Source organism: Canis lupus, chromosome 23 (genome assembly GCF_003254725.2).
Source record: "Canis lupus dingo isolate Sandy chromosome 23, ASM325472v2, whole genome shotgun sequence".
Classification (NCBI taxonomy): Eukaryota; Metazoa; Chordata; class Mammalia; order Carnivora; family Canidae; genus Canis; species Canis lupus.
Window position 1 is genome coordinate 38382531 of NC_064265.1, and position 22890 is coordinate 38405420.

Consider the following 22890-nt stretch of genomic DNA (forward strand, 5'->3'; position numbering starts at 1 on the left):
CAATTTCTTCAGTTAGAGGTTTGAGTACTATTTTCCTAAATCAAATGATGATTTTATTCATTTTAAGAATTCTATTTCATTTCTTTCCTTGAAGGATTCAAGAGCCTATTTCCATCTGCTTAATCAGATTGCACCTAAAGGTGACCAGGGTGATGAACCTGCCATTACCATCGACCTTTCAGGATTTAATGTAAGTACTGTTTTCATTTAAAATTTTTTTATTTAAGTAAAATTTATATTAGCAAAATTTACCATTTTAACCATGTTTAAGTATACAGTTCATTGGCATTAAGTACATTTGCATTGTATGCAACCATCACTACTATCCATCTCCAGAACTTTTCATCATCCCATAGTGAAATCTGTACCTATTAAACAATAACACCCTATTCCCTTCTCCCCCAAGTCACCGGTAACCACTGTTGTACTTTCTATCTCTATGAATTTGACTAAAAAAAAAAAAAAAAAAGATTTTGACTAGTGAGTAAGGTCCAATTTAGAGTGCAGTTCTCTACAGGCAGCATTGCCTAATGGAGTCCTTATCTCTTCATTAAACCTTGGCCCTGGGCAGCCCGGGTGGCTCAGCGGTTTAGCGCCACCTTCAGCCCAGGGCCTGATCCTGGAGACCCAGAATCGAGTCCCACGTCGGGCTTCCTGCATGGAGCCTGCTCCTCTCTCTGCCTGTGTCTCTGCCTCTCTCTCTCTCTGTGTCTCTCATGAATAAATAAATAAAATCTTAAAAAAAAAAAAAAAAGTAAACCTTGGCCCTTTGTTCTTCAGAAGTTTTTTTCATGCCCTAGGCTTCAAATCTCCATGCTAAGCCATCTGGCTGTCATAACTGAAGAGAGGGAATTACAGAATTCTGATCTTGAATGTGTGTGGAATCAACCCTACATCCACTTTTTCCTGGTGCAATATAACTGGAACTCATGATGGTGCTTTTGTGACTGTCATTGTATGCTAGGAAAAGGAGCAACAAACCATTATTAGATTGCTAAGCAACTGATTATTAGTTATTCCAGCTTACATTCAGAAATATACAAAATAAAAGATGGCAATTCCTAGTGTTTATTTATAGTGTAGGAAGTACTGACACAGATCCTGACCTATCTAACCCAGGAACCCCAGTTTTTAGCATAAGTTGTAAATACTAGGGATAGTTCTATTTAAGCATTAAAATCTGATCAGACTATAGTTAAGTACTTAAAGTGCAACATCCATAATAGTTTTATTTTTTATCCATAATAGTTTTAAAGGTAAACTGAGTCACTACAAATTAATTTTATATTATTACAATTAAACATTTGAGAAAGTATTGAAGAACTGCAAAATTTGCAAATTAGTTTGAATCAAAAAATTAGGAACTTAAAAAAAACTTATAGAAAATTTCAAACATAATGAAAAAATGAACAAACTCAGTATAATGAACTACCCTGTGCTCATTCTCCAGGCTCAATAACTATCAACTCATGTCAATCTTTATTCATTTATCACCTTCCTTTCTATCCCGTGTTATTTTGAAGCAAATCTTAGACATCAATATCATTTCATCAATAAGTATTTCAATGTGTATTTCCTTTTTTTTTTTCAAAGATTCCAATTATTTATTCTTGAGACAGAGAGAGAGAGAGAGGGGCAGAGACACAGGCAAAGGGAGAGGCGGGCTCCATGCAGGAAGCCCAACGTGGGACTCGATCCCAGGTCTCCAGGATCAGGCCCTGGGCCGAAGGCGGCGCTAAACCGCTGAGCCACCCGGGCTGCCCCCAATGTGTATTTCTTAAAGAAACTTTAAAAATATAACCATAATACCTTATCATACCTAAAAATACAAAAAAAACCCTCAGTAATCTGTAATATCATAAAAATATTTAGTCAATATTGACATTTCCAATTGCTTCTTAAATGTCAGATTTTCTTTTTGTAGTTTATCTGAATTAAGATCTGAATAAGGTCCACATGTTATATATAATTGGTTCATGTCTATGTTAGGAACTTTTTATTGTTTAGTAGCATTGAACCTATTGCTTTCTCTGGCTTCATTTACATTTTTACTTTTTTTGAAACTGGTGCACAAAATGAGTTAAGTCCTGATTCTTGGTCACAATATACTCTCATCATGAGTCCATGCACATCCCTCTTTTTATTTAGTTTTATTTGTATTTGTTTGCTCTAAAATTGTAACAAGTCCATATGAACTGTCAATCCAACAAGAAAGCTAAGACTTTGACACTAATTTACATTTAGCTCTCTCCTTCTTCCCTGTTCTTTTTGCCTCACGTTAATGTGACAGTCACCATCTTCAATCCTATGTTCGTTGTTCTTTTGCTCCTCTTTTTATATAGTTTCCTTTCAACGAGATATATCCCTTACAAAATTAAAGTTTTGACTTTACTTTCTAACTTCACATAAAGCTTATTGTACTTAAATTCCTGGTACTTATTTTGAACATATATAACTAAGAATCATTCACATTGTTGTATGTCCCTGTGTAAATATAACAAGTTTATTCATCTTCTTTCCTTTTGGCAAGTATTTGGTTTCTTTCCAGGATTTTGCACTTGTAAAAAGTGCTGTTCTTCTGATTTTAATATTTTTTAATTTGTATCCCAACTTGTTTTTCATTGAGAAAAGAGTCTACTGGAAATATTCAGAATAGAATGGGTGAGACAATTAAGCCTCTTAGCCAGAAGGTATTCTAATATATGGCCTTGACCAAATTATCTATAATTTAACCAGTAGGAACTAATAAGAAATTTGAGAGTTTTGTTGAGTATTTCAGCAGTGATAGTGAAATATTCTTCTGATCTCCAGCAAGAAAAGTCAGAGAAGTTGATTTGGAATTTCTGCATGTTCTGACCTTATTTTGATCTATCATTTAATATATTTCCAGAAGAGTGATTGACATAATTTTTTATTGATATGCATGTTTAAAAGCAATCAAAAGTTTAATCTTGACCATTTTTATTTTATTTTGTTGTTTAGGAGAAAAATGACCTGAAGCGTGCTGGATTCATGCTTCAAGAAGCAGATAAACTGGGCTGCAGACAGTTTGTTACTCCTGCAGATGTGGTTTCAGGCAATCCTAAACTTAATTTAGCTTTTGTAGCTAATCTGTTTAACACATACCCATGCCTACACAAGCCTGATAATGACATCGATATTAATTTATTGGAAGGTATGTTCTTTCTGCCTTTAATTGCTTCACTGTATGTATCTTCTTGTGGTATTGGCCTTCTTCATTGTCAATGTGGTATTGGTAGGGGATTGTGGTGGGAGATGCAGTTGACTGTGTGTAGGCATGTGCATCCATTAAAAAGTTTGTATTAAGGAAAGTGGTTGTTGATTTGGTTAAAAGAGAATGCTGGGGTAAATCTTACTTGTCTGTCATTTCTCCATCAGAATTTAGTGAAAACTATCATACATTTAAAATAGTCTCTTAAATGACCACATAACATAACTCCACCACCAATATGGACAATGAATTACCTATTGGAAAAAATAATCATTTTGTAGCTTTTTCTTCTCCTTTGAAAGCTACAGTTTGACTCCAGTATTGTTCTCTTTCTAATGTTTTTAATGCACATGAAAAAAAATTTTAATATTCATTACTTGTCTTGTTGTGTGTGGGCTATTGTTATCTGTCTCATAATTTATAACACTTTCCTATTTTGCTTCGTGAAATGCAGATTTGACCCCTCCTAATGTAGGTACTGTATTTAGTACTTTTCTATACTCTATAAATATATTCATTCTGAACGTTCTTTTTATTAGTACCATTTATTCCTTCTATCTGGGTTGATTTATTTTTTGCATTGTTCATGCTGTGTTCTTTCTGTCTTAATATGCCTAAAGAATGACAAGGAAGAAACACAAATGAAACTTAATTAGAATAGCACAGCAAGGCTTGATTATGTAAACTCTGCACTGAATTTGCCTTCTAAAATAATGGGATATTGTAGCTGAAATCAGTTTTGACAATTGGACTTCATGATGTAAAGCCCTTATCCCTCTCCTATGAATAAGCAAACTTTTATCACTCATAATCTTTGGAAGGATCTATTTAGGTTCAATAACATAGGTTATTTTGTATTACTTAGCTATGTTACATTTCTTGAATGTCATTGAAGCTTATGATATATGAATCGTCATAACAAAAACATTCTTGCTATCTCTTTCTCCTTATCTTTGTCTCTTAGCCTTCTCTTCTTTTCTGTTCTCACACTTTCACACACATACCTAACCCACATTAGTATAAAAACTAAAGGGAAAAACAGTGGCAGCAGTCAGAGGTAGGGGCCCATCCTAAAATATTCTCAATAGTTGCCCTGGTTTGGAGAAGGCAGTCTTCAAATAGGGATTCTTCTTGGCAGGCAAGAGAATGTCCATTCTCTCACCATCACCTGCCTTTACTCCCTTCCTTCCCTGGGAGGGGGATAGAATGAGAAATCCGTTTCATGATCTTTTCTTTGACTGCCACAACCAGAGTTCCAGTGTCCTTGACAGTTTGATAATTGCATCTTCTTGATTAATGAAAGAAGTTTCAGATTTAACAAATATGTTCTTTAAAGAATATGATTAATTCAATTCACTCTTCCTGAGGCCCAATAAAATAAGGACTATATTCTCTACATAGATTTTGAGAGGGAAGACAGATAAAAGTGCAGATTTTTCAGCAGAGAAATTGGGGATGAGGGATTAGAACTTTAAAAAAAATTAAAAAGGAAGACTAAGTTTTTATCAGTCTGGAAAATTTCAAAATCCTTCTGTATCTTACAATAGAAGGCATTGTTTAGAGTGGCATATTAAAAATGATCTGCTTTTTATAGTCACTGGATTCTTGCTAGATATCTTTTCCAACTTGCTCGCTCTCTTATTTGTCATGTTTGAATTATTTTGCTAGTGTTCAGCATGCTTTTGGAATTTTTCAGTGTGAATAGGATTGCTAAATATTTCCATTAGTATTTATTCTATTTATATAAGAAGATATTATGGGAAATATTTATCAATCATCTTTATTTAGAACATATGTATATCCTGATACATCTGCCAAAAATGTATTTCACTTTGACTGTCATTGGAATTTTTCCTCTGTAAATTTGTTTTTATAAATCCTTATGAAATTCAAAGCTTGACTGTATTATATCCTATATTCATGTCCTCACTGGCAAAGAATTTTATCTGTATGGAATTAGAGAAAATTAAAAGCCCAACTAAATATAAAACCTTCAGATTAAATTGAGCCAAATATATGGGCTATGTGTAGAGAGGCCATCTCAGAATTCATTTGTGGTGATAGAAAATACAAACACTTTGTTCAAATTATGGGTCCACCATTTAGTATCTGAGTGACTTCTCTGAGCTTTGGTTTTCTCATCTATAAAACAAGATTAATAATACTGATTTTGAAGAGTTACAGAGCAAGTTAAAATGACCTTTCATGAATGAAAGAGTTTAGCATACAGTATGTGCTCAGTAATAGGTTGGAAAAAGGAAAATATCACTTAGCACATTTAGTGAGTGTTAAATATATGTTAGTTCCTTCTCTTTCCTCTTAGTAGTTTACTTATAGTATATTTATTGTTTTTTTCTGAAACTTTTGTCATTTGCAGTTATCAGTTTGGCCCTGAAAATGAAATGTTCTATAGTTTTTTCTGTCTTTTATATCGGCAATGAATGTTTTACTTCTAAGATTGCTTCAGTTGTCTCCAATACAGACAGCACTTACAATCTGGAATACATATGTTTTTCTAGTGCTTTACCATGGCTCTTGCACAAATGCATACTGCTTCTGGCTTTGAGCATTTATTTACCAAGACAACTTGAAATGGTATTAGATAAATAAATGCTTACTTACATAATCTATTTTACTTTCCAGGCACCAAAAATTAAAATAATAATATAATCATTTGAGAACATGGGAAGAAATATGAACCCCTGAAGCTTATAACAGTTTCAGAATCAGTAAAATACTAGTGTCTTTTAAAATATTATTTGTTGTATCTTCAGGTACAGCAAATTTTGGATCTTAATTCAATTAAAAATTAGGCTATTGTTACACTATCAATGTTTGTAATTTTAAAACACAACTTGGATTTTCCCAGAAGGAAATAATGTAAAATTTTTCTAATTACTAGAGAAAAATCAATTGCAGATTGTAATACAGAAATAACTAAAAGGTAAATCCAAGTCACATGCATCAAACTGTTGATGATAGTACACTTATATTTATGTCACTTTGAGGAAAGTTCATTTCATTTGCACTTGTTTAATAACTCCTACAAACAGGCAAGCATGATTTCTAGGAATATTTAGTTTATTTCTGTTTAAAATGGTTTTCAAATAGGTTATCATAAAGTGATAGTGGCAGATAGAACAGACTGGTCAGTTACCTTTTATGCAGACCAGAGGGAAAAAAATTTAAGAAATTATATTGGCTATATAATATGATAGAGCAAGAATTAAAGTAGATTCTGGGAATGCCTTAGGTATTAGCATAGAAAATCAAATGAAAATACAGCTGACAGATTATTTCCTGAGCAGCTGCACAAAAAACCTGAATCCTTTAGATTTTACAAGGCTTGGTTTCTCTTTTGGCTGTCCATGATTATCCTATCTATGGCATTTAGTCTGAAGATGATTGCAGAGATGGCTCTATAGGAATGGGTCCCTGGAGCTCAGATGGTTATAGATTTAGATGCCTAATTATCCTGAGAATCCCACATGAGTCAAAGTTAGGGAGTGATCTGAATTTGCCTATAGTTTAGAAGTGATGAGAAGTGTAAATGTTTTCAGTTTTTCAGGCGTCTGATGATGAGATGTGGGTTAGGCCATTCCACTGTCCCCTATCTTTGCTGAAAACAAATACTACTACAGATAGTCGCTTAGGACTATTTCTAATCTAAGGGATGACTGGAAGGCAGACATGGCAAGGAGAGTTCATTTGGCTCTTAGCCCATGTTTTCTTTATAGATGGTATAAGTACTGCTTTGAAGGGAACGCTCAGGAAGGTTAAGTAATCATGGGTTAAATAACAGTGCCTGCAGGAGTTTCTTACTGAGGTGATCTTTTGAGGTCTAGGGACTTAATAGGATAAGATGTCTTTCTCTTAGCATCCTGTGTATGTGTCGTGTTCCCTCATATGTTTTCAATAGTGACAATCTAAAATAAACTCAGGAAACCTGTAAAATAGTTATATCCCTTCACTGCTTATTTTTATATTACCTGTAATCCTCTCTCCCCTTCATTGCTGTTTGGCTTAATTAAAATGTAGGTTTGTGTGCCCAGAAATTTTCCTGTAAAACCAAAACCTGTACAGATTTAGAAACACTGCATTGGGAAGAGCACAGCTTTTCTTTTGGTTTACTGTGCTAATGTTACCCGACTGCTAAAAGATTTTGTTTCATTAATTTTTAGCCAGCCCCTTTTGCATGTAATCATAACTACAGACATGACCATATAAGTTTCTCTGTTATTTTTTGGATAGAGAAACCCAGGACTCAGTGGTTCACTGGCATCAAAGAAAGGACTCTAGATAGAGAAATTTAGAGCAAATGGAGGCCTTCTAGACAGAGAAGGGAAAAGAGACTTTGGCAATAAGACTGACTTCTCCCCCTGAAAGATTATAGTATCGCAGAAACCACAGCAAAGTATGTATGGCTGGTTTGTACCTGCCAGGATGGTTTAAAATATATTTCTTGATGCCTTTTGTCCTGAATCATCAGTATGAACTTGTGTCCACTCTAGGAGAGAGCAAGGAAGAAAGGACATTTCGGAACTGGATGAATTCCTTGGGGGTCAACCCATACGTTAATCATCTGTACAGGTAAATGTCTTATTATGTTTTAGGTTTATGACCAGAGTCTAACTTTTCTAGTTTCAAACCATAGGTATGTTTACATTAGTACATTTTCTAAAAATCACAAAAATTTAAACCAACATTTACAATTTCAGAATGCTGGAGATTGGCAATACAATGGATTTTTAAACAAAAGTATTATTTAAAAAGATCAGAATATAATAGTATTAGTTACAATTTTTGATGATATAAATAACCAATTTGGTAAAGATAATCTATCCTATTCTTTTATAATTGATCAGAAAAATAATAAATTATTTCAACTGTAACAGATTAGAATAGTAATATTTTATAAACTGTTCTTATCATTATATCAATATTTTAAATGAAAACTCACACTTTATTTTGCCCAGATCTCTCAATTATCTCATAATTTGTTGCAATTTTTTTTCTAACTTGTATAAATAACTTGCTTTCCCTCAGTAATTATAATTTATCTTATTCTTTCTTGTTTAAAAATGACAACACATTATCAATATTGGTAGGACTAAGAAAATATTTTACTGAATCATTTTCTGTGCTGTCTGGTAGTACTAACAATGTGTCTTTTTAGATTTGGGTAAAAGGAAACCTTCCTTTTCTATTATATTATCTACCAACCTGCCTTTAAAAATGGAAAAGAACTCAGCTTTAGCTAATTGTATATTAATAATTTACAAATAACTAAGTTATTATTTAATTATGAACTTAAGTCTATTGCCACAAAAGACCAAGTCATTGGCTAGTTGAGGATTTATGATACAGTAATTTCTGCTTCTTGGTATATATTCAAATTATGGTTTAAAATAAAAATCAGTACCACCTTAGGTAACTTGTTTTGATGTGATAGACTAATATTTGATGAACTTTTTAAAAGTCTATAAATTCCTTGGGGCACCTAGGTGGCTCAGTCGGTTAAGCGGCCAACTCTTGGTTTTGGCTCAGGTCATAATCTCACAGACGCGGGATTGAACCCCGCCTAGAACTCTGCGTTTAGTGTGCAGAGTCTGCTTGGGACTCTCTCTCCCTCCGTCATTGTGCATGCTGTCTCTCAAATAAATAAATATTTAAAGTAAATAAATAAATACTTAAAATAAGTAAAGGGATGCACTAAACTGTTTTAAAAAAACAAAAGTGTATAAATTCCAGCTAGATGACAGAGATATATACCATTTAGACTGGAACTCTCATTATAGTAGCAGGGCAGGAAAGGAATCAAATACTTGGTGTGAGGAGGGGATAAGAATTTTATAGAATAATGTGAAAGAATGTCTATAATATATACTTGATAGAAAAGACTAATAGGTCAGGGGCACCTGGGTGGTACAGTTGGTTAAGCACCTGACTCTTGGTTTCAGTTCAGATTGTGATCTCAGGGTCATGAGATTGAGCCCTTGTGTGGAGCTCCACATTCAGCAGGGAGTCTACTTAAGATTCTCTCTCCCTCTGCACCCTCATCCCTGTGCCTGCTCCCTCTCTCTATATATATATAAAATAAATATTTTTAACAAAAAGAAGAATAGGTCTAGTATGATTCCATTTTTTTAATTTAAAATTGAGAATACAAAGCATTGCCAATTTTTTTTTAAAACTGGTCATTACTTTCAGTGTTATGTTATTGTTTATTCTGGTCTCTGTTTTATTTATTTCTGACTTTTCTTTGTTATTTCCTTCCTCTACTAAATTTCAGATAAATTTCTTCTTTTTCTAGTTCTTGTGGTGTAATGTTAAAGTTGTCTACTTGAACTTTTTTTCTTAATACAAGCATTTATAGCACAAAAAAAATGTTGGGATTAAACTGCTTTCTTGGGTACCTGGGTGGCTCAGTTGGCTAAGTGTCTTTTGTCAGCTCAGGTCATGATCCCAGAGCCCTGGAATGGAGTCCCACATTGGGCTCCCTGCTCAGCTTCTCCCTCTACCTCTTCCTGCTGCTCATGCTCTCTCTCTCTCTTTCTCAAATCAATAAAATCTTTTAAAAATTAAAAAAAAAAACCCTGCTTTCTTATCTTGCAAGAAAAAAAATGGAGTGTATACACATTTGTATATAATATTTTTTAAAACCCAGAGGGATGAATACCAAAGTGTATGCACCCTGGGTAGTAGGATGGAGAGTAATGAGAAGACTTACTTTTAATCTTAGTGACTTAATACGTGTTTTTGCTTTTCTTACAATGAGCATGTAAATTTCAAAGTAAATTTCTTTTTAAATTACAAAGTAGATTTAAAAGTAGGGGATTAAGATTTGTTGAGACTCATGGTAACTTTTTCATAAATGTCACAATCACTAGAGTTCCCTATAGTTGAGAGTGGAGAAGAGAATTGACCACATTTTTTAAAGATTATATGTAGTTACATGGACCCTGAAATGATAGCACAGGACTTCTAGATATATGTAATTTTATTTTGGAAAAGGGAATTCAGAATATCCTCAACATAACCCTCAAGAGGACTATCATATATAGAAAAGCAATAGCCAGAGGTCTAGCTGGCACCAGAACCATGTGTCCATGAATTTGTGTCTGGATCATATTCTAAGTTACTTATTTTTTAAAAAAGATTTTATTTACTTGAGAGAGGAAGATAGAGTGCACGCACACACACAAGTTGAGGGGGGAGGGAAAGGGTGAGGGAGAAGCAGACTCCCGACTGAGCTAGAAGCCCAATGCGGGGCTGGATCCCAGGACTGTGGAATAATGACCTGAGCTGAAGGCAGATACTTAACCAGCTGAGCCACCCAGTTACCCCAACCCTAAGTTATTTTAACTCCTCTCCTGCAGTACACCAAATCTAAAGCAAACCAAAGCAATAGCATAATTTAGATTGATTTTAAATGAAAATTCTTTCCCCTACACAAGTTATTTAATATATTTGAAGAACTATTAGTCCTGGACTTTTTCTATGACAAGTTGGTTCAGGACTGCATCTTGAATTCTCTGGAAATCATTTCAACTTTCTGGGCTTCAGTTTCCCTATTTGCAAAACATGAATAATAATACTTTACTAAATAGAAATAAGAATGAGTCATTTAAAGTAAAAAGACAAATTCAGAACCAATACAAATGGTTTAGTAATATTTTTATACAAAATTTTCCATGTGCTTTTATAGATAACCCAGTCAGCTCTTAATTGCCTTCAAAATAGACTTTATCTTTCCATCACTCAGCACAGGGCCCAGTTCCCTTCATTGCCGTAAGGTGTATGCTCAGAGTTGCACAGTAAATTTCACCTGAATCTTAGTAAAACAACTTAGTGAACAAGCTGTTGAGGGAGAAAAGCCACATAATACATCATAGAGCTACCAGTTTTAAAAATCAGTTGCTGTTGCTTTATGTCCTTAGCATACAAAATTGAAAACAGACTCAACGGATATACTTTGAGCATCTCAGAAGAATGGTTTTTCTGAATCCAAAGTAATACTATTCTTACTTCAATAACGCCTACTTGCTCATAAATTCCTTCTGTTTAACTCTCATTATTTAACATGAACAGCTGCCTACTTTGTGGCTATTATGATTTTTGTAGGATTTTTTAAAAGTTTAAGAAAATCCTAATACATACATAATACATGAATTTATTCTCACTGTAGAAGTTTCAGGAACTTCTGAATTTATTCATAGAATAAATTAAAACATGATAATACTTCCCTTACATCTCCCTTACTTCTTTTTTCCCCTGCCTAGAGATATTGCTATTAACAGTCCATAGCATATATAGGTATTTAAATACTCTCAAATTTGAAAATAAATTTTATACATAGTAAACTGTATGCACTGTTCTGCCACTTGCTTTTTTAAACATAGTATGTTTGTAAAGCTTTTCATGTAAGTACATAGAGATCTACCTTATTTTTTATGGTGGACCAGGAGTCTCTAGTATGGATGGTTTATTCAACAGCCCCCTAGTACCAGGCATTTAAGTTGCTTCCACATTTATGAATAGTGTGGCAATGAATGTCTTTGTACATATAACTTTGTAAACATAAAAAAAATTTTGGACAGATTCCTAGATTAGAAGTTCTGGGTCAACCAGTGAATTCTACTCCTGAAAGCAGTATTACACTGTATGTTACCTAACTAGAATTTATTTATTTATTTTTAAACCTAACTAGAATTTAAATAAAAATTTGAAAAAAGAAAAAAAAAAGTCCTGGGTTAAATGATGTCATTTTTGTCAGATTTATCTATTTCAGAGAATGAGTGAGTGTGAGTGGGGGTGGGGATGGGGGAGCGGCAGAGGGAGAGAATTTCAAGCAGATTCCCCGCTGAGTGTTCTGAGTACAGAGCTGGACATGGGGCTCAGTCTCATGATCTATGGGATCATGACCTGCACCTAAATCATGAATTGGTCACTTAACTGAGCCACCTAGGTGCCCTTGTCCTGTCATTTTTTAAGCATTAAATGACCCTGTAGTATTTTTGAAGACCTAAGCCTATCTTCATTTGTGCTTAATAAAATTTCCTCCTCCTTCATCATCTTTTCCTCTTGTTTTAGTGACCTTGCAGATGCTTTAGTGATCTTTCAGCTCTATGAAATGATCCGTGTGCCAGTCAAGTGGAGCCGTGTCAACAAACCTCCTTATCCTGCTCTTGGAGGGAACATGAAGAAGGTGGATGAGATAACCACTAAGGATATGTTATTGTTCTAATATAAAACAGAGGATTTGGAGTTTCATAAAGCTTAGTAATGTGTGGTCTGTCCCCATGATTCTGATTTAAACCAAAATGTGTTACACTTCATAGCCCTTTTATAAATGGGCTTTAATAAATATTTGGAAAGATGAAGACAGTTCACCCAGTCAGATACTTTATATTAACTGTTTTTGTCTTTAACAAGTTTTAGTACTTAATGTTCTTTGAGGTGCATCATAAATTCACCCCTGTTTTATAATCATCAGAACTTGCCAAATCTTTACTGGTTATGTGTTAATATCTTTTGACAGATATTTATTGATTACCTATTACTTGTACAGTGCAATGCAGAATATAAAATAGCACAAGACACGGAGTTGGTCCTCAAGAAGCCTAAAAACATTAGATATGTGTACAAACAGCTATAATATAGTGTACACAGAAATGATTATGAGTTCTAAGGAAGAAAAGGCAACAGCCTGCACTTATCATGTGAGGCTTCATGCAGGAGGTGGTATTTGTGTGAGAATTTGAGAAAGAAGACTGGAGGGGGTTGCTAAGGATCAGGAAAAGGAATAGTGATGGGAAAATATAAAACGCATTTCTGGGAATGTTGCCTATAGCAGAAGATTCCCAGAGGTAAGAAGTGAGTATGAACATTAAAAATTTCAGCTGGAGCCAGATATTGAGAATCTTGACTGTCAGATTAAAAAGCTTGTGTTTTAAACTAGAAGTAATGGAAAGCCATTAAACGTTTTTGAGCAGGGCAGTGACTTGATTACAGTTGGTGGGAGAATATCTGGCAGATGAATGATGATGATTCCATAACTGGAAGCCTGCACTTCCCACTTTCTTTAATCCATTTTATCCATTCCTCACTCTTCCCCTCTGCAACCACCAGTTCTCTGCATTTATGGGTCTGTTTCTGCTTCTTTTTGCTTGTTTGTTTTTTTTAGATTCCACATATATGTGAAATCATATGGTATTTGTCCTCACTGGCCGACTTATTTCACTTAGCATTAATATTCTCTAGGTCCATCCATGTTGTCACAAATAGCAAGATCTCATTCTTTGTTATGGCCAAGTAATATTCCATTGTGTATACATATTTATCCATTTGTCTATCAGTGGACACTGGGTTGCTTCCATATCTTGGCTATTGTAAATAATGTTGCAGTAAACATCAGAGTACATGGATCTTTTTGAATTGGTGCTTCTGCTTTTTTTTTTTTTTTTTTTTTTTTTTTGTAAATACCAGTACTGGAATTACTGGGTTGTATGGTATTTTTATTTTTAATATTTTGAAGAACCTCCATACTGTGTTCACAGTGGCTGTACTAATATACAGTCCCACCAACAGTACACAAGCATTCCTTTTTCTCAACATCTTTACCAACACTTGTTCTTGTCTTTTTCTATTTTTTGGACTAGTTTCAGAAGAATAGGTATTAACTCTTCTTTAAATGTTTAGTAGAATTCACCTGTCAGTTATTTCTCTTTCATTTCTGATTTTATTTATTTGAGTCCTCTCTTTTCTTCTTGATGAGTCTGGATAAAGGTTCATAAATTTTGTTTATCTTTTCAAAGACCAACTCTTGGTTTCCTAATCTTTTCTATTGTTTTTTTTAAAGCCTCATATTTCATTTTTTTCTGCTTTTCTCTTTATTATTTTCCTTTCTTCTACTAACTATGGGCTTTGTTCTTTTTCTAGTTCCTTTAGGAGTAAGCAGATGCAAAATCTAACAGGAAAACAAAAATTAAACCACTCATTTTATTTGGAATTTTAATATGAGATGTTACAAGTGAATCATATGTAAAATGTTTCAACAAATACCAGCTGTTTATAGGATGAAACATAAGGCCTCAAGATATTAAAGATATTAAATTCAAGATATTAAAAAAATGAAGCAGTACTTTCATGACAGTATCACAGAGGCTTATTTTATAGGCTTTGGGCATTCATAAGCAGACATCATTTTGCTTCCTTTGTAAAGTTCATAAAATTGCACCACTTAAATAGTCTTTCTTCATTATTTCTTCAATATTTCTTTTCACTTGAAACCCTGTATCCTTTTATGTAATTTTTCTCTATTTTACAAATGATCTAAGCTTCACTTTACCCCACAGCATTTGAAGTGTTTGATCTTCATTTCTCCCATTAACTCTATGAAACTGCACTCTCCAATTTTTTTCTTGCTTTGTGTTTATTCTTAACTTTCACAGGTTTTTGTTTTTTAGCCTGACAACTCTAGGAATTTCCAAGGCTCAGTTCTTGGCCCACTGCTCTTAACTTTCTATATTTACTTCCTCAGAGAGCAGATCCATTTTTAGAGTGTTAAGTAGTACCATAAACACAGCTTATCTCTAGCGCTGAATTTCTTATTCTTTCTCTAGTTTGGTACCTCTCCAGATCTTAGAAGTTTTGCCAAATTTGGAATCAACTGTTGCTCAAAAAATAGAACACATCTTTTTCCTTATGTTAGCATCCATTTCCAGGTACCCTTTCATTGCTGGTCATATCAACATCTTAGGCCTCTAGTAACCCTGAGCACCCTCCTCACCATCATTCCCCTTAGGAATTTTGGTCTAACTATAAAACAGATGGTCTTTTATTGAAACACATTTTACGCATAAGTGATTATTTATTATTGCTAGAAAATTCTCCCATTGAAACAGGTGTCAGTGGAAAATATGCTGGTTTTTCTCTCTCCTGTTCACACTGTTACATAATCAGAACTTTGGTGCTATTTTCTATAAATTAGGTTTCTATTTATAATATATAATTTCTATAGCATATATTTTTTCTATAGCATATATTTTTAGACTAAATCTAATGTATGACTACTAGGAAGAAGAAGGGATTTTAAAATATTATCTCCTTGTATTTTAAAAAAATGTATACATAGCAAAGATTTTATGAAACTTAGTAAGAGAACCAGGCAGATGCTACTGCAGGATCAAAGGATCTTCGTGCATTTTTATTTGTAACAAACAGGTCTTTGGGAATTTGGATTTTCTTTTTTAGAGAAAATACCCATTTGTGCAAATTCTGTTATTGTGTGGTTCCTTTCTCACTTTTTCAAGAAATACTTTATTAGAAAAAAAATGTATCTGTGTATCTCAGGTTGAATTGTTTTGTAATGAGGTCTTAACTAACTTGGGAAAGAAAATCAGAAGAAACCAGTTACACTATTTTTCTTAACTAAATGTTTATTTTATCCCAAAAAGTATTCAGGAAGCACAGTTTACTACTAGGGGTATTTACAAGATTATGAGAGCTTACAATTTCACTGGAGAAAAAGACTCTAATATCTAAGAATTTATACACACACACACACACGCACACACACAAATAACCCTGAGATAGGAAGACTGGAGATAATAAACATCTATAGAGGACAAGTAGACAAAAAGAATTTACTAAAGAAAGGAATGAACTGTACTTATATCACTGGAAAAAAATAGGTAGGTAGGTAAATAATTTACTTTCATTCATCAGATTCTTACTGTAGGCAGGGCATTGTGATGGGTTCTGGGCTGGGGATGGAGAAGAGTATGATAGAGACTTGTACATGATATAGTTTTTGCCCTTTAAAAGGAGCCTGTCCCATGGTTGACAAAAGAAAGTACATAAATTGCTAAGTAGAAGATGGTGCATAAGCATTACAAAATAAGCATTATTGGAAGTTCAATAAGGGGTATATTGTATCAGGTGGTATAGATAAGGTTAAACCTTTATTGAAGAAAGTGGGCTAAAGCTAAATTTTGAAAGATGAATAATATCTGGATGAAGAAATGGGAGATGAAGTTTCTTAATGAAACAATTTCTTTATTCCTTAGTTTTAAATTTAGACAAAACAGTATTTAACTCTATTTGTAGAATGCAGGAAACCCAGGTTTTTAGTCACAGATTTGCCTCTGATAAGCTATGTAATCTTGGACAGTCAAGACTTCTGGGTTAGATTTTAAAACTTCCTAGCCAGTTCTTTATTTACGTTAACCCTTCAGTGCTTTCATACCTAAGCTATAAAATAGGAATAATAATAAAATGGGAATAAACATTTCCTTAATTTCAGTGTTATTGTGAAATGATATTCTTCATATAAATTGAAGGTATCATCAGTTATTTTCAGATGACTGAACAAAGCTGGCATATTCAAGAGATATATTTTTAAAAACATGTTTTTAAACCAAAGCTTTTACTTAATTATTTATAGATTGAAAACTGTAACTATGCAGTGGAACTTGGGAAGACTGAGGCTAAATTCTCCTTGGTTGGCATTGCTGGGCAGGACCTAAATGAAGGGAATTCAACACTTACTCTGGCACTGGTATGGCAGCTGATGAGAAGGTAAAGGCTGATATATTTATAGCAATACTGTTTCCTTCAGCAAGTTATATGAACTAAAATTTTGGCTATTTTTGAGAATAACAAACAATTACACAGTGTAAAATATATTTTTAAATGATTTACCGTTGATAATACATTTTGTGTAAAAGTGGGTCAAATCTCTGGAAATGATCACTTTTATTAATGCCTCTTAAAAACTGCTATGTAAGGGATTTTTTTTTTTTAATACTGTATAGTAGTTTTTGTTTCTGATTATGAGCTTTGCAACTTTGGAATGTGACTAAATGCAAATACCAGAAAAAGGTAGAAATATTTATTAGAACCAAAATACTTAAATATTTATCTAATATTGATATAAATGATGTGATCAAATTTCATCCCTTTCTCCCCTTTCACTCTCAAATATACATTTTTTCTGTTACAGGTACACATTGAATGTGTTATCAGATCTTGGAGAGGGTGAAAAAGTAAATGATGAAATTATTATTAAATGGGTCAATGAGACTCTTAAAAGTGCACAAAAACCCACTTCTATATCCAGTTTCAAGGTAATCAAAAGCTGTTTAAATTTTGTTTTTGTAAGAAATTAGGTTTAGGAAGGAATTTTTATTGAAAATTACATTGGTTTAGGTCTAGAGTTACATTAACATTATATCTCAGAGACACAATTTATAAACTTAGGCTTATTAGCTATTGGGCATCTGTAAAGCAAAAATATGGTTTGAATTCTTATACTTTGGTTGTCCTATTGAGTATAGATTCAGGTTAATATTATCAGACTCTGGTCATCTAATCTTAAGAAAGAAATAGAATAGAACCATAAAACCCAATTGTCAAATAAAAAAGAAAGATTAAAAAAAAAAAAAACATTGTTTATATAGGACCTATAATGTTTTGTGCTCCCTAGCAGCAGTCTCAGAATTGTATTGACATCATTTCCAAGGCATAACAGAGACAGCCAAACCGATTCAAGTGGGAATTGAGAAAACTGGTAGGAAAAAAAATCTTGTCATCTGGCTTCATAATGGCACTTAACACTCACTTCCGAGCATTTGTGGATGATTCATAAAGCATTCAAAGTGTAATCTGCACATATATACCCACTAATTTTCATGCATTTCCATTGTGTGTCGCTTTTGCATGCAACATGATGTTAGCTACAAATAAGCATGTCTGCTTGTACACATTAATTCAGTGAGCCTTGTGTTTGTGATTTTACTATGATAAGTGAAAAATCAGCAATTTGGTGGGGGTTTTCTTAGTGAATAAGAATGCAGATGAAACCCTAAGCTTTCCTAAGAGTTATCTATCCATCTTTTAGTCTTTTCTTTGCCTTTGTACTGTATGTTTAACAACATTTTAGAGCAGGGGAAATGTCAGAAATTGATAAATTCAGTCTCAACTAAATACTGAGCCCCAATGTGGTTTTAACAGGACAGCTGGAATATGGCAGAGGTGTTGACTGAGTCCTAGCTCAAGTGTGCTTCTTTTTTGCCATCTTGGAAGGAACTAATCACTTTGAGTTTTTGTTGTTGCTTATTTCAAAAAAATGAACTAAGAATTTTCAGTCCATTATTTGTTTTTATATATTTTAGACATAAAACACAAAAATGTAAAACAGGGAAGGGGACATATGAAATTCTCTAATTGATAATTACTCATTAAAATTATAATGAAATTTTATGCATTTGTACATTAGTTGATGAAAAATAATAAGCATTTATATATTTAAATCAAATACACTGAGAAAATATTCAGAAACAAATGTCTATTGAGCTCTTACTATTAAGTAACATTTATAGATAAGGAAAAAGATACAGAATATAAGAAATTAATTTGGCCCTCATGGCGTTTGCTATTTATTAGGAAGACAAAACTTTCATAACTGGAATTTTCATAACAAGCTAGAAGAGGGTCCGTCTTGAATAAAGGCAAATCGGAGAGGGTTAGGAGAAATAGTTTGGCTAGAGAGGATAGTTCCTAAGGGTATAGTGCTAGATAGAGTCTGGGTCAAGATTGTGGAGGAATCTGGCTTTAATAAAAGTTTATTAATATTGGGAGTAATGTAAGAAAAGTGACAATTTTAGTAATTTTTTAAAGATCTCCTTATTTATTTGAGAGAAAGAGAAAAGTGGGGGTGGGAGGAATAGAGAGGGAGAGAAGCCGACTCCCCACCAAGTGCGCACAGTGGCCAGTCCCACAACCCCGAGATCACAACTTGAGCTGAAATCAAGAGTTCAGTGCTTAACTGACTGAGCCACCCAGGCACCCCTAGGAATACTCTTCTGAACATGGTGAGCAGGATGGATAGTAGGAAGAAGGGTGTAAATTCAAGGACAGTGCCTAAGAAGCTGAGGCAGAACTCAAGGTGTGAAATGATGAGGATCTGAATGGAGTTGGGCGTGGGCACAGGAAATGTTAAGAATGGATAGTTAGTTATTTGCTATTGAAAAAGAACAAGTAGGATTTGGCTTCTTGATTTAGGGAAGCACAGGAGAAAGAGGAGTTAAAACTTGATGGTTTAGGCCTGGGTAACTGAAAAACAGATAACACTTTTAACAAATGGGAATCTCAGGAGGTACAGCTGCTTTCTGGAAAAGGTGATGAATCTGTTTTAAGTCTGCTGGATTTGAAGTAATGTTCAGGAAATGAGCTAGATGACAGGAAATGTTAAAACTGGGAATACAGACTTGGTCATCAGTTAAATAGAAGAGATAGTTGAAAATAGGAGTCCACAAACCCTCTAAGGGAGAAAATGCACAGAGAAAAAGCAGACTTGAGAGTTTTACTTAGATCCCAGGTAGTAGGAACATAATGCAAATGTGCTTGGCATTTATTTAGTGGGAGCTTGATAACAGAGTCTTTAAAGAGGCTATAGTTAAGAAATGTAGCAGCAAATGCTAAAATAAAGTTGGGGTGGGGAGGCTTTTTTCCCCCAACTGTAGAAGGCATTATATTTGAAGCCTATTATAAGTGTTACTAGTAAGAATCTACTAATCATAATCAAGGCAGTATCATACTGAGACATTTTAGAAAAGACAAATTTGCCCTTTTTAGTTACAAACTAATTTTCCCTCATCAAGGTAAGGAAATGTATGAACACTGAATGAAATATGAAATTGTTGAATCACACTATATTGTACACCTGAAACTAAGAGAACATTGTGTGTTAACACGGGCTTAAAATAAAATAAAAGAAGATGAGGATGTGGTATATCCATAACAATAATCTTAATTACCTTTATTGAGTTCTTTGTGCCACCATGCTAAGCACTTTACAGTTTCTTTTAATTCTCTCAATAACTCTATAAGCAAAAAGGAGAGCATTAGAAAAATTAAACAACATGTCCCCTTCATACAACTAACCATTGAGCAGAATAGCTGGATTTCACATCCAGATCTGACTGCAGGTTAAAAGCCAAACTGTAGTTCTGTGTCCCTGGATTTGACTTCAGCTCAGACATTTATTAGTTGTGTGACATACTGCTCATTCATCTCATAAATATTCAAAGCTTACCTTGTATCAGGTTGCTTTGCTAGTCACTGTGGCTACATAATGCCCTCAGCGTGTTTACTTCAGGAAAGGAAGCAAAGAAGAAAACAGGAATCACTGTGTGGGGTGTCAGCGTACTAATCAGCTAAGGGGAGTAGGAAGCACATGAGAGGGGCATGTGTTTTATAGAAACCTTAGCAGTTTATACTAACTCCTTTTGATAAATAAAGTTGAATTTACTTCTGGTTCACCATTCAATATCCGTATGACCTTGGGCAAATTATTAATTTCTCTGTGCCTCTGTTTCCCCATACTTAAAATGGAGATATTAATAATACCTATCTTCTGAGTTTGTTATCAAACTAAATAAGTTAACACATGTAAAGAGCTCAATAGTATCTGGACATTTTAAGGGCTCAGTACAAGCGGTTTGCTACACTACTAGTATGGCAACATATAACGGGCATCATATGGAGAGGTTCCTCTTGAGCTTTTTAGAGAACTCTGGTTGCCACATCACTGTGTTTCCACTTCTATTTTTAATAATGACAGAAAGAATAATGGCATGGAATGTTCTAATAGTAATGTGTATCAAATTAAGAGAGAGGGATGGTACAATTCGTTATCTTGAAAATCAAGCCAAACTCGAAGCTAATTCTTGAGAGTCTAAACTCAGAAAGACTTGATCACCCTAGTTATTTTTACCCCTCTACTTCTACTTCCCCCCCAAAATCTGTTTCATAAAATGAACATTCCTGAAAGTAAAGAATATAAATTTTTCTAAAATTAACAAATGTAGTGGCTCATAGATCATGCCCCCCCCCCCCCCGCCCAAAGTAAACTGTTACTTTTCTTCACATGGCTTCAAATTGTTTTTTCAAAACTTTATTAATTTGTCTAGGAACTGTAGTATATGCTTTCATTTATATTAATATTCCCAAGAATCCTGTGACATTCTCATAGTAGTGGTTAGGGAAGGGTGCTTCCTTTTGGCTTTGGAAAATGGAAACCCAATTTAAAGTGGTTTAAACCAAAAGGAAAGGTACAGAATAGCAGAAATCCAGAGGTAGGGTAGATTTCAGTGTTGGTTGAGTCAGTAATTGAAGAATGTCATTCAGGACTGAGGCTTTTGTCCATCTCTGCTTTGCCATCTACAGTGCCAACTTCACTCCAAAGCTGGTTTTCCTTTTGATAATAGAATAACTGCTGACTGGGACAAAGGTTTCATCCTCTCATTCACATAGAGGAGGAGGGTTGCTGGTTTTCCATAGCTCTTCCAGAAAATGGCAAGGGCCTCACGTTAAATTAGGCCCAAATTAAATCACTGTGCTAATCAGATGGGATTACTCTGGTTCAGACTAATGTTTTTGTTCATCTAAGGAGTCTTTTTAGACATTTTCTTTCTAAATTCCCCTTCCCCTGAAATTTTAATGCTATGTATATTACTGATTTTAATGCACTGTATGCTTTATACATAAAGAGTAAGTTTATTACCCAACCCCCAGAATGCATGGCCTAGACTAATTCAGGATCACCCCTGGAGCTGTGGATGGGGTCAGCTTTCCTTGAAGCACATGTCCATGTGAGGGGAATATGGATACAGAGCAAAAATGTGAGTTCTGTTAGGATGGAGAGAGTAGTAAGGAATGAGTAGATTCTGGGTAGGCAAGCAGCAATGGCCACTATTCAAGCTGAAAGAACAAGTAATTTTTTTTTTCAAGTACTGGTAAGTGATAAAACAACTTAGACCAGGATTTCTGACTTCCAACTGAAATGGTCTATCCACTAGAATTTAGTTGTTCATTTTTAGTTCACCTTGGAGGTAACTTCAAAAATGGAGAGAATCTTGGGCATTACAGTCAGACAATTATGGGTTCAATTATTGGTTTTGTACCTACTGGTTGTGTGAACAAGTCACTTGAGCTCTATGAATTTCACGTTCATCCTCTTTAAAAGAGGTTTTTAGGAAAATTAAACAAGCTGGACATGTAAAGCAACAAGGATAATGCCATTGTAAATGTTAGCTCCTTTCCACTATTATTTTCATTTTTTCTTTCTCAAAAATTTTAAGTGAAGGCTTAGGAATCCATGGTCTAAGAAATATACTACTAGAATTTGCAAAACTGTTAATTTAAAATCCATCTCCTGTTCCCTTTCAAAAGTATTTTTTACAGAATGGATACTATAGTTAGCATACTTTAAGAATTATCACATCTGCAAGCCCTATTTGGGTATGGTGACAGCTCCACATTGTAAGCTCTGTAGACACCGAAGGAAAAACATATTTTAAATCGTTTGTGAATTTGTAGAAAAGCTGAGTGTTGTAGAAAAGCTGAGTGTTCACTACAAAGATGATTTATAATTTGCTCTCAGTTATATGGTTATGAACCAGTCTGCTTATGAAAATTAAAAGTAAGATGTTTATGAATGATTCTTTATTTTCTAGGACAAAACTATTAGCACTAGTTTACCTGTTCTAGACTTAATAGATGCCATTGCACCAAATGCAGTTCGTCAAGAAATGATCAAGAGAGAAAACTTATCTGAAGAGGACAAACTGAACAATGCTAAGTAAGCTTTTTAT

General features: G+C 34.1%; 1 protein-coding gene and 1 long non-coding RNA gene across 3 annotated transcripts in view; one reads left to right on the forward strand and one right to left on the reverse strand.

Moving 5' to 3' along the window:
• The window catches only part of PLS1 (plastin 1), a 103377-nt gene that overhangs the window by 78505 nt on the left and 1982 nt on the right, over nt 1–22890 (forward strand). For both annotated transcript variants that reach the window (XM_025449013.3, XM_025449014.3), the window contains exons 9-15: nt 95–190; nt 2983–3175; nt 7744–7822; nt 12326–12440; nt 16680–16813; nt 17238–17361; nt 22753–22877. In XM_025449013.3, the coding sequence (XP_025304798.1) occupies nt 95–190; nt 2983–3175; nt 7744–7822; nt 12326–12440; nt 16680–16813; nt 17238–17361; nt 22753–22877 (866 nt within the window). The remainder of the gene's footprint in view (nt 1–94; nt 191–2982; nt 3176–7743; nt 7823–12325; nt 12441–16679; nt 16814–17237; nt 17362–22752; nt 22878–22890) is intronic.
• The window catches only part of LOC112661134 (uncharacterized), a 29031-nt gene that overhangs the window by 1401 nt on the left and 4740 nt on the right, over nt 1–22890 (reverse strand). The window contains exon 2 of the long non-coding RNA XR_003137446.3: nt 20053–20118. This is a non-coding gene — a long non-coding RNA (uncharacterized LOC112661134). The remainder of the gene's footprint in view (nt 1–20052; nt 20119–22890) is intronic.